We start from the raw sequence: 11,468 nt of genomic DNA on the forward strand, positions 1-11,468 counted from the left end.
CAGTTAGTGTAGATGGCAGCAGTGTAGCTACAGCTTCTGTGCCGCCTGCTTGCGTTTACTGCGCCGTATGACCTGTTGTAATCCTCTGTTTGTATGTAACCAGATAGATCTGTACACATAACTGGCTGAGTTTGCATAAATCAGCTTGACTTCCTGTTCACCACCAAGCGTGCCAAGGCACCCACAATCCCTTGGTTCCTGTCACCACCAGCCACAGCTCCAATACCCAAAAAGGTCCCCAGGGTCACTCCCAAGCAGGATTCCTGGTTTGGGACTTGCCTAACAAGCCAGGATATGGAGTTGGCTTACAGGGCATGGCTTGTCTTTGGCATTACAGTTCAAGCCAGGAATTAGATGAAGATGGAAAGCTGCAGTTTTTGTTTTTGCCTGTCACAACTTCTTACCCAAGTTTGTTTGTTTGTTTATCAAATTTGTCACTGCCCATCTCCTCGCACCAGAGGGACTCATTACAAGTTCCTGCTGTAATAAGTAAATGAAACATACGTACAAGCATACTGTGCACCAATATGTTTGCTTGTGCAAACAAGTATTTTCTGATATTCTGACATCATTAGGGGTGAACGCAGCCTGGCACCTACATTACTTCTTGCGTGGAAAAGAAGTCACCTTTGCCAAAAAAGGTGGTATTTGAGGGGTCTCCCTTGCTCATTACTCATTCCCTTTTGAATTTGAAGTGTGTCTTTATATTCATGAGGACTACCTTCTTTTTAAAAAGGAATTCTCAAAACTCCAGTATTTAGGGGAGAAGCAGGGGCAGAGAGACTATGTGGACCCTCCATCTTCTATATCTGGTAGCTGCCATAGAGCCCTGGGCATTTTCAGGTTGGCAGAGATCAGATCAGCCCTTTTATCGTGGAAGTGCGGCTCGTATGCCTGCTCCTTGCGAATGCTGGGATGAGGCGGGGAACGCGTGCCTCATCTGTCTCCACCCCTCCTCCTCGTAGATCCCCACGTGGGTAGCGGAAGGGCCCGCCGAGGATGCGGCTGTGTGCGTGAACTGCCAGAACAACAGCTTTGGGGACAAGTGTGAGAGCTGCCTCCACGGCTACTTCCTGCTGGAGGGGAAATGCACCAAGTAAGGCCTCTGGGCAGCTGGAGAGGGAAGCCCTGGGCGTGGTGTTCATCCGGCTGAGCTGAGGGCAAGTGGACAGCGGTTGCGCTGGCCCCCTCTCCAGGTCTCGCCCAGCGTTTAGCACCGGTTCCCTTCAAGGTTGTTCTTCTGGAACCCTAATAAGACCTCCTGAACCCCAAGAGGATGGGGGAAGGTGCAGTCTGAGCAAACCTCGCTTACCTCTCCCTCCTCCCCAGGTGCCAGTGTAACGGCCACGCCGACTATTGCCATGAACTGGATGGGACAGGATGCCCTTGCCAGAACAACACAGAGACAGGAGGCTGCCAGAACAGCGCCCAAGCTGACAAAAAGGACTGCTACAAGCAACAGGTGAAAGGGGGCTCTGGGTTCAGAATGGGGGTCTTGATGGGGATGGGTCCAGCAGAGCAGGAGCTGTGCTAGAATCAGGAGAAATGAAAGCCAGTTCAGAGGGAGGGTAGTTAGAAGCATGAAATCGAGGGCCGCTTCTCTGGATATCCTTCTGCACCACCCCTGCTGTGATAAACAGAAGCTGTACGAGACCATCCGTTTCCAAAGAAATACTTATTGACTTAGTATATATTTTATTGATGGAGCTGGCAATGGACAATCCTGAAGGCCCCAGTCTTCATAGCTTGGAGCTCATTACACTTACTCGAAGATTATGGAATTCTGGCCAAACGCTGGGAAGAGGACCATACTGACATTTTACGGTATCTAGACTGATGCTTGGGGTTGGAGTAACAATCAGAACCACTTTATTCTGCAGTCGTTGCAAGCACAGGAAACGCACGTAACAGGAATGCAGCCCCGTTCTAGAGCCTGTACAGCGCCCTGCTGTACCGGTAAAAGAAGCAAACTAAATTTAAGTTCCACTAGTAAGTATTGCTGGGGTATGGGAAATGATGCATACTGTTTAATCGGCATCTGGGCTAAAACTAAGGCACAGAATTTGAGTGGGAAGAAGAGCCTGGAATACTTTGAGTAGCCTCCTCTGAATCCGCCTGCTGGTCTTTCTCTTTAACTTCAACAGTGCGCCAAGTGCCGTGAGTTCTTCCACGGGAATCCAGTGGGGGGCCACCAGTGCTATCGGCTGATCATCGTCGATCAGGAGAGCTGCTTCGACCCAACGTCACAACTCAACTGCTTCCATGAGCCGAACATCAAGAACCTGCCTTTTGGGCGCTCCGTGTTTTTTGGAGTCCAGCCCAAGTTCACCAATGTGGACATCCGGATCACCATCGATGTGACCTTTGGAGGAGTGGATGTCTACATCTCCACCTCCTACGAAACCTTTGTGGTGGATGTTGATCGGGCCACGGGCATCCACGTGGTGCGAATTGTCTCTCCGGGAGACGAAGTCGGGGGGCGCAGCGGCTTCAGTAATGGAAGCCAGCCCTCCCCGCCGGTACGAGAGGCGCAGGCCCACGGCCTGATCACCTACATCACGGTGAGGGAGCAGCAGGCGGTGCTGATCGTGCGAGGGGTCCGAGATCGCGTGGTCATCACGTACCCTCATGAAATCCATGCCCTGAAATCCAGCCGCTTTTACGTGGTCTTGCTGGGCATCGGAGGCAGCAGCCCAAACGCCACCGAGTCCCAGGGCCTGCTCTTCTTCCGCCAAGACCAGGCCCACATCGACCTCTTTGTCTTCTTCTCGGTCTTCTTCTCCTGTTTCTTCCTCTTCCTCTCCGTCTGTGTCCTGCTTTGGAAAGTCAAGCAGTTCCTGGACTTGAGACATGAGCAGCGGCGCCACCTGCAGGAAATGACCAAGATGGCCAGCCGGCCCTTCGCCAAAGTGACTGTCTACTTTGAGCCGGACAGCCTGGGGGCGCCTGCCGAACTGGTCTTCCTCCCTGCCCGCCCCCACAAACTCCCAGCCCTGGCAGCTGCCCAGCCGCTGCCCAGCCGCTTGAAACCCTACCACGAGGTCCCCTACCCTGTGGCCCACTTCCGCCGCTCGGAGCCCTTCCTCTCGCATCTCATGGGGTACTCCTACTCCAGCTTTCGGGTGGGGCCGATTACCCTGGAGCCTACGGACGATGGCATGGCCGGGGTGGCCACCGTCCTCTTCCAGCTGCCGGGCGGGCTGCAGGCCCCCAACCGGGCTTGCCTGGGCTCTGCACTCGTCACCCTGCGCCACAACCTCCAGGACTACTGTGGTGGCAGCCACGGCATGAACAGCTCCCGCAAGGGCCTCTTTAGCCATGAGAACCTCACCAGCATGTCCCTGTGAGTTGGTGGGGAGCCCCGCTCTGCTTGGGGGGGAGGGGCTTCAGCAATCCTCATCTGCCTCGTGGAGGGGCAGCAAAGATCATGGAATCGGCTGGCCAGTCTTCAGAACAGATGTTTCTGCCAGGCAGAGCTCTGTTTCCATCGGAGGGAAAAGCCTGAGATGTGCCCTGGGGCTGGTGCCTGCCCTGCTCCCCTCCTCCTCGGAAGGGTCCTGGAGCCCCCCAGGAATAAGCGGATGGGGCATGAAAAGCCTCCACGTGGCCCTCAGCCCAGCTCTTTTCTACGGCCGCATTCACCCAACGTGCTCGACCGAGCGTGCAACACACTAAGCTTGGTTAGTGTTAATTGATAGATCTTTTGTGTCATGATGTGTGTGAACCCAGCCCATTTGTTTAGGTGACGTTTCCCTGTATTGTGGAAACTCAGAAAATGAATCTGTTCAGTCATTCAACTGAGTGTGTTGTGCGAGGGCAGCCTTAGATCGAGCCCCAGGGCAAGCTTGTCAAAAGGTGGGTGCCGAGATGAAGGAAGAAGGGCGTTTTGGCTTGATTCCTCACAGTATCGCTTTTCAAGCGCTATGTAGATTCTTGCCTTGATTTTGGTACCTTACTTTCTACCTGGTTTTGCTGCAGCTTGGCTAGAACTAGCAGCCATCCCATCCCATCCCATCGAACAGGACAGACCCTGAATGCCTTTAAGGTAGTTTGCTGAAAATACTAGTCTTGGATCAGATTCTTCAGTTTGAGCAGGAGAAAACTTTGTTTGAAAGTAATCATGTTAGTCTGGGGTGGGGGAGCAGGAATCTTCTCCCTAACAAGTCAGGGAAGTGCGTTCTGGGCAAGTCTTCGCCCCTGGCACGTGGTTTTTGTTCGATGAATGAGATTTTGGGGCGATAGGCATCTCCCGCACAAATTGGGGCTCAAGTGGTAGAGTCTCGAAGAAGCTGCCCCCTTGATTCATCTGAGAGAACCAGCCCTTTCGTTTTGCATACCTCTTGATCTTGAGCGGCTGCTTTGTCGCAACACAGGGCGAGCCATCTGTGATGGAAGTCTTTAATGGATGTGAGTGAATGGAAATCCGGGCGGAAGCGTTTAATTCCATGCAGCTGAACTGGTCAGAACGAGAGCTACTCTGCCTTTTTGTTTAAAGTTCCCACTGTCGCCTCTGTGCGTGTCCCGATGTATTGCCGAAAGCTGGGGAGGGGGGGGGGAGGAGGAGGAAGAAGATTGGGGCGTGCTTCGGTTCTTAGCAAAGCCCTGCCTGATGCATCCGGCTGCATTCCCTGTATCAGCATCGTCCTGTATTTTAAGCCCTATTCAGCTCAGCCAGATGTTTGCTTCAGATATTTCTAGGAGGATGTGAAAATGTTGCCATTCCTTCCAGGCGTGTAAGCTCCTCTTTCCTGGGGGCTTCAGGAATGCCAAGAGAGGTTAACATGGACTCTTCATCTCTCGTGCCATCTGGCAGAGGGCACAGGGGCAGCAACAGCAGGCGGCTACCCAGTCATTGCACACGGTCCCCTTGGAAAGAAAGGGAAAAAAAGACTAGATCATCCAGTGCAACGTCTTCCGTCTAACTCATGCTCTGTGGTTGCCTTCCCAATTCCAATACCTTCCCACAATCTCTGATTAAAAGTGAAAAATAGCCTATGTCCGCTTTCTGGCTCAACTTTCATTTTTCAGATCTACGGAGCAAGCTCTGGCACAAAGAGAGAGTTCTTGCCATCCCTCCCTCCTCACCCCGGTCCTCGGACGAGCAGGAAAACAACAAATAACAAGTTTAGATAATTAAATCAGCTGTCAAACTCTTCTGGAGCTATTCCTCCCACTCACTCCTCTGCCTTCCTTCTGCCAGGTCCTCTTAGCTCAAAAACTCTCCTGATAAAGCTGCAGCCGTAGCTGCCAGAGAGCCCTTTGGTGCATGATCTCGGGAAACAGGCGGTACCTTGATGCGCAGCTGTTCTCGCAGGCCTGTCCGCATGGCCACCAGAGCCCCGGGGAGGAATGGGACGCAGCAGCATTCACCATAGTCTATTGCCACTTTGCAGGCGAGGATGCAGGGAGCGAAGGCGCCGCACATGCCTGGGGGAGTGGAAGGGCAGCCCTTGAATTTGAGAAGTGACACTTGCCCTGGTGCATTTTTTAGCATTGGCCCTCAGACTAGGGACGTGACGTTGCAAGATGCAAAGGCACCTTTGATAACACAAATCTTGTCTCCCAGGTAATTAAATGGGTAGAGATGCAAGGGCACAACTGGGGAAGGTGGTAAGTGCCTGTATCTCTGCAGGGGGAATGGCTGGTTTGGTCAGATGTATTGCCGAATCAGGGTCCCAAAAGCCACCTTCATCCCCTATGTCAAAAGTGGCCCAGTGGGTGCCAGACCAAACAGAAGGGTGGCTTTGCTCTAATGGAGGGATGTACTGGTGCTTCTCCCTCCCATGGGCGGTCCCAGCACACACTGTACTCACAAATGGATTTGTCGGCGGTGCAGTCCATCAGGCCGGTTTTCCAATCCCGGTATGGAGACTGGCAGCATCTGGTGGCAGCCGCAGGCTGTGAAACCACAGGGAAGGATCGGAACGGCATGGAACGGATCTACCTGATGCTTGGAGGATTGGAGGGTGGTGCCTAAACGTCCAGCTCCTAAATGGCTTGAAGCTGCTAGTTGTTGCTGGGTGCCTTCCCAGTCAGATCTCCCAGACAGCGGTGCTTACCTCTATGCAAATAATTGCACCTGGCATCTGATGCTTCTAATAAAGATAGGAGATGGGGGGGTGCACCTGGAATCTAAGGGACAGGTAGCTGCAAAGAATCCCGAGGTGCTACTGCTGTTCTTTCAGAATCTGCTAGGGAAAGGAATAGAGGACGGGAAGGAAGAAACCGGGATTAAAAAGCCGCTGAAAAAAGTAGGCATGGTGTAGGTGTGGGCCACCAGCTTAGAAACACCCTGTGCTCAATTTAGTCCATGAATATCAGTGGCTGATTTTTGTGAGAGGTGTGTTGCTGAGTGTTGTCTCTCCAAAGTCCCACCTTCCCTCATCCAAAGCATACAGTGGAGAGCTGCAACTACTTAGCGACTGTGATGAAGAACTCCTGTTTTCAGGTCATGGCTGTCCAAGTGGCTTGTAGGGGATGCAAGTGGGAGCCTTTCACAGGGTGGGGAAACAGTGGCAGACGATGCAGGAGGCTGCAGCGTGTAACTGCATGTTCCAGAGCCACAGTGGATTTCCAATATATTGTGCTGTGGAAATCAGCATGGCACAAAGTGGCACATAAGATATTGCAGTATCCACAATGGGCATATGCAGAAAGACTAGCGGGTCTCCAGTGAGTTACAGAACACTGGAATTTCAAACATGCTGGATAAGCACAAGGTGCTATCTTAATACAGGTAGTCCTCATTTAGCAACCATTCGAATCGATGACTAATGGAAGAAGTAACTTTGCGACCAATCCTTGTATTTTTGACCTTTGCAGGTCTGTAAAGCAAAGGAAAGCTGAAGTAAGATCATAAGCACAGTCCTGGTTTCATTTAGTGGCTGCTTTGCTTAATGACAAGTTGCCGGTCCCAATTGTGGTCGTTAAATGGCTACCTGTAAAGGAACTAGAGGGAGATGGGCAGTGGCTAAATTTGAGTAATAAACAAACTAGCAAGAGAAAAAGTGGCTGTAATCATAGAGCATGCTCAACCGTGTTACTGAATTTACTGAAGTTTTGGCTTGTATAAGGCACTCAGACAAACTGGAGAGGTGGTCCAAGCTCAGGCAACCCGGTAAGCCCCCCTCCTGCCAAACGTGTGAATGGAGCTGCTTGACCTGGTAGAGCACGTTGTGTGAACTCAGCCAATGGGATAATAGTTCTTGCAGGAACCTAAAAACAGTAGGATGGAACATTAATATTTTTCAAGGCCGGTGCTCTGTCACCTTGGTTTTGCTTTTTATTTTTTTTTGCAAACATCTATTCCTTGGAAATCACAGTGCGACACAACACATGAAAATGGGGACTGCATATCAAGTTTTAAAATTTTGTTGAAGGTTGCAATGACTCGGGAAACTGGAGAGCTGTTGCAAGGGTTGTATGAAAAGTGATCGGTGTTGAGATGCCTCTGAACCCTCTGGAAACCATGGCTAGAAGGAAATCACTTGCAGATGATCTGATGATGTTGAACTGGTACAACGAAGGAAGGAAGTACACCCGCATACAGCGCTTGAAGTCCATGGCAGAGAAGCGTCTGACTTGGCAGGACAGCTTCAGCAGGCTTTCAGGCAATGCCTATCGGTTACGGCCGTTGTTTGTCCCAGGGAGATCTAATTCGGCCTTCAGTATGTACATCTCTTTCAAAATGATACTTTGACCAAATCATAGTTGAGTGAAGGTTGCTGGTACAGTACCAGGAGGGAGATAATGAAGATGCTGCTCCCCATCCTGATACAGCCTGTGGCAGACTAAAGGGCTCCCTGTGGTCAGTGCTATATGCACAAGAAAGCAAGAGGTGGGTTTCCTGCTTGTCCCTTGAAAGGGGGGACAGATTTTTTGGTTGCTTCAAAAATAAAGCTTGTCCCACACAGTAGAAATAAGATACCAAGCAGTGTTTCCCAACCTTGGCAACTTTCAGTTGAGTGGACTTCAATTCCCAAGCTTTGCTGGCTGGGGGATTCTGGGAATTGAAGTCCACCCATCTGAAAGTTGCCACGGTTGGGAAACATTGTACCAGAAAGTGGCCTTCAAACTCTCCTACTAGATTTTTTAATACCAGTTGTGGGGTGGGGTTGGGGTTGGGGTTGGGGCAGCATTAATGTATTCCCCACCCCTGCTTGGGCAGGATGCACCTCAAGGACACCACTGTCTTATTTTGCATCACACACATACTGTAGTATGAGGCTTTAGTTGCTGACAGCAACAGTATTATGACATGCCTCCACCCAAAGCTAAATTAATGTGGAACAGTCCGCTCCCAGTTTACTTCTTGTTTAATTCATTAAGATATTTTTGGCGCACAATAGCGTGTGTTTCAATTAAGCCGGTCACAAGGAGTGTAGCCAAGATGAAGCGGCTTGGCCGTGCCCGGACGCCAATTTAGATCTTGCCATCCTCAGCTTAACAGAAGCGCTGGGTCAGGAGAGGAAGCCAGTTTCCAGCCCTTTCTTGGTGGCCACGAATCGGCTTGGTTTCAGCCTGTGGTTTCTCAGCCAGTTTACTGCTGAGCAGTTTCTGCCAAGAGCTAACCGGGGTTAGTTCAGTAAGCTACAATCCATGGTTTAGTGCAGTATGTGAACCAGGCCAAAAACCCCATTGTGAAGGTAGTGTTATAAATCCCACCATTGTAAGATCAAGACTATCCCTGAAATTAGGGCCTCTAATGTGCGTTTTTTCATAGCTGAACTGCATTAACTGAGAGATTCAAGCCATTTGGCGGCCAAGAGATGTGTGCATGTAAAACAGATTGCATAAAATAATTGTGTGCACTTGTGTGGCAGGAACGATCAGCCAGCTGCAGCTTTTGCCTCAGGCTGTGGCCTATACAACATGCTTAACCAGGTCAGTTAAATCATAGCAACTGTATTTACATAACATGTCCAGCTTCCTTGGTGTTAACTCTGGTTATTTTATGACTTAGCAAATTTCAAAAACCCAGGTTGCCTGATTAATTGTGTGAAGCGCAGCTGAGGAAGACCAAGGTTTGTGCAAGAGACGCATGTGTGTCATATCCATCTACATAATCTATACACACCCACACACATTTATTAAAAGGTTGATCAATTTACTCTTAGCTTAAAAAAAAGCTAATACAATAATATTGTTGATAGCATAAATATGCTAATACAAATATATTGAGCAATAACGATGAATTAAAAACCAGGGAAGTTAGAGAAATTCTTTTAAAGAAGTATCTATAAATTTTATTTTATTTTATCAAGAAATGTATTATTTACAAATCGATTCCAGTTCTCTATTAATCTGTTGGTCTTCAGAATGTGGAACTGTTTACTGCTCAAATGGGGCTCCAATTAATCCAGAATAGCAGCTTTCCTTAGTTTGGCTGTGACTTCCATTTTCTGAAAGAGAGTTTCCTGGCCCAGGTCCATTACAAAGAGCAGAATCCTAAAAGAATCGCCTAGAGTTGGGCAGCATATTAATTATTATTATTATTATTAGCAAGCAGTAGGTCTAGAGGCCTACCAAGTACAGAGTATATGGTCAACTACCATCTTTCCCACGATGGTGAGACGTACTGTATTTCTATTTAAACAGGAAATTTTTAAAAAAGTACAAATCTGCACCTTTATTACACACACAGGATTCCTTCCACAAATTTAATGTACTTCAGGACTCATTCATTCATTCAGCATTTTATTAACTTCCAATGCCAGCAATGACATGCTGATTGGGATGACCAAATCTGTAGCCAGTTCCAGGACGAAAGCTTTAAATAAAACGGCAGCTTTTACAGCTGTGTGAAAAGAAGTCTTTGCCTAGTTAAACTCAACTTCTGGTGACTTCCTCATGGGTTTTTCTTGGCATCAACACAGAAGTAGCTTCCCATTGCCTTCAGCAGGGATGTCTTTTACTTTCCAGGCCACCCTACAGCCCTGAATTTCCTAATGGTCTCCCATCCAAGAAACTAGTGAAGCCCACCTTCTTAGCTTCTGAAGCAAGATCACTTGCCCTAAAAAGACACCTGTACCTAGTTGTATCTCAGCTTGCCTGATGACCATCTATTTTTTTTCCCCCATCTCATTCTGAGGAGGAGGATTAAATAATGGAGAAAGATTGTTTTAACAATGTAAGCAAAAGCTGATCCAATAGTCTGCCTCTGTCCTCTTTGGTTGCATCAAATCAGGTATTTACTAGACAGAAGCAAGACTTTTATTCAGGGTGGGGAAAGAAGTCGCTAGCTGTAAAAACCCTCCGGCCAATTTCCAACTTCTTCAAAAGGTGGGGAGGAAGGGTTCAAAGGAGGGCACTTTGACTATCTTATCATCTGCTTCAGATGTTGACGGAGCAGAAGCAGGAGGGCTGTCAAAGTAATTAGCAAAAAAAAAAAAAGCACAGCATCTCAAGCTAATGAAAAGCAGCATTCTACCAATCTGAACATCAGCTGTGCCACTGAAAAGCCTTCTCCTCGTTCTTCAGCTCAGGCAATTTTCTAAAAAAGCATTTACGCTTCTATCAGCTGATCGCCACTGCTGCATTGGTGGGAAGCGGAAGTTCCAGAAATTACAAGTTGTGCAAAGCGTAATCTGCAAATGTTCTCTCTGATCCAACATAGTGGTGGCTTGGTCAGTTAATACTGTTCAGAGGCACAACACGGTGGTTGTAAGTAAAGGGCTTGCCCTTTTAATATCACCTCCCACCCTCCATCTTCAACCACTTGCCAGGCCTAAGCAGGTGCCAGACAGGGCAGGATGGAGCACCACCCCTCCCTTTTATCGGGCAATCAGGTGTGCAGTCTCCGAAGATGTGCAGGTAGTCCTACTTTACACAGCTCCCCCACCCCCCAGAACACACCCACCCACGCTCATGCCTGAAGACTTGCTGGAGCAGTTTCCTGGCTGACGAGAAATCTTGTGTATTTTAAACGCAGCACGCTTTCCAAGGGGGAAACAGAAGGGCTTTACGTGGACAGCTCCACAGGCTCCGCTCATCGAGAGCCATGGACCTGACGCACGGATGCATTTTGGCCTTCTCCTATCGCCAGCAATGCCTTAGGACCACAGGCAATTTCAGGAGTCTTTTCAGTTTGCCGGTTCTTTCTGTTTACCTTTATTTGAACAGTATATGGAAACGAAGTGGGGAATTGTCCTGGCTGGAAATATTTGAGACTTCTAATAATTTTGTTTTTTTACTAGGACTGTAAGACAAAACAAATTCAAAAATCTTCTACGATACAGGTGGTCCTCATTTAGCAACAACTGGGACTGGCAACTTGGTCGTTAAGTGAAACCGTGACTGTGCTTATGATCTTACTTCAGCTTTCCTTTGCTTTACAGCAGTGTTTCTCAATCTCAGCAACTTTAAGATGTATGGACTTCAACTCCCAGAATTCTCCAGCCAGCTGGGAGTTGAAGTCCATACATCTTGAAGCTGCTGAGATTGAGAAACACTGCTTTACAGACCTGCAA

At 48.8% G+C, this 11,468-nt stretch overlaps 2 protein-coding genes across 2 annotated transcripts in view; one reads left to right on the plus strand and one right to left on the minus strand.

Annotated features, from left to right (window-relative positions):
* The window catches only part of MEGF8 (multiple EGF like domains 8), a 42,254-nt gene extending 37,254 nt beyond the window's left edge, over window positions 1–5,000 (plus strand). The window contains exons 40-42 of the mRNA XM_063312243.1: window positions 966–1,096; window positions 1,330–1,462; window positions 2,145–5,000. Coding sequence (XP_063168313.1) covers window positions 966–1,096; window positions 1,330–1,462; window positions 2,145–3,347 — 1,467 coding nt within the window. The 3' untranslated portion in view covers window positions 3,348–5,000. The remainder of the gene's footprint in view (window positions 1–965; window positions 1,097–1,329; window positions 1,463–2,144) is intronic.
* Window positions 5,001–5,206: 206 nt separating this feature from the next.
* LOC134503443 (cornifelin-like) lies at window positions 5,207–5,931 on the minus strand. Its single transcript, XM_063312244.1, has 2 exons — window positions 5,814–5,931; window positions 5,207–5,427 (listed from the first exon to the last, which is right to left on the minus strand). The coding sequence occupies exons 1-2, from the start codon at window positions 5,929–5,931 to the stop codon at window positions 5,207–5,209; spliced, it is 339 nt and encodes a 112-aa protein (XP_063168314.1).
* Between the last annotated feature and the right edge of the window lie 5,537 nt (window positions 5,932–11,468).

The sequence above is a fragment of the Candoia aspera genome, chromosome 10, assembly GCF_035149785.1.
Source record: "Candoia aspera isolate rCanAsp1 chromosome 10, rCanAsp1.hap2, whole genome shotgun sequence".
In the NCBI taxonomy this organism is placed as follows: domain Eukaryota; kingdom Metazoa; phylum Chordata; class Lepidosauria; order Squamata; family Boidae; genus Candoia; species Candoia aspera.

Coding starts and splice junctions, on each gene's coding strand:
- LOC134503443 (XM_063312244.1), bottom strand. CDS start 5,931: ATGCCGTTCCGATCCTTCCCTGTGGTTTCACAGCCTGCGGCTGCCACC. Junction 5,428..5,813: donor CACCGCCGACAAATCCATTT/GTGAGTACAGTG, acceptor CCACTCCCCCAG/GCATGTGCGGCGCCTTCGCT.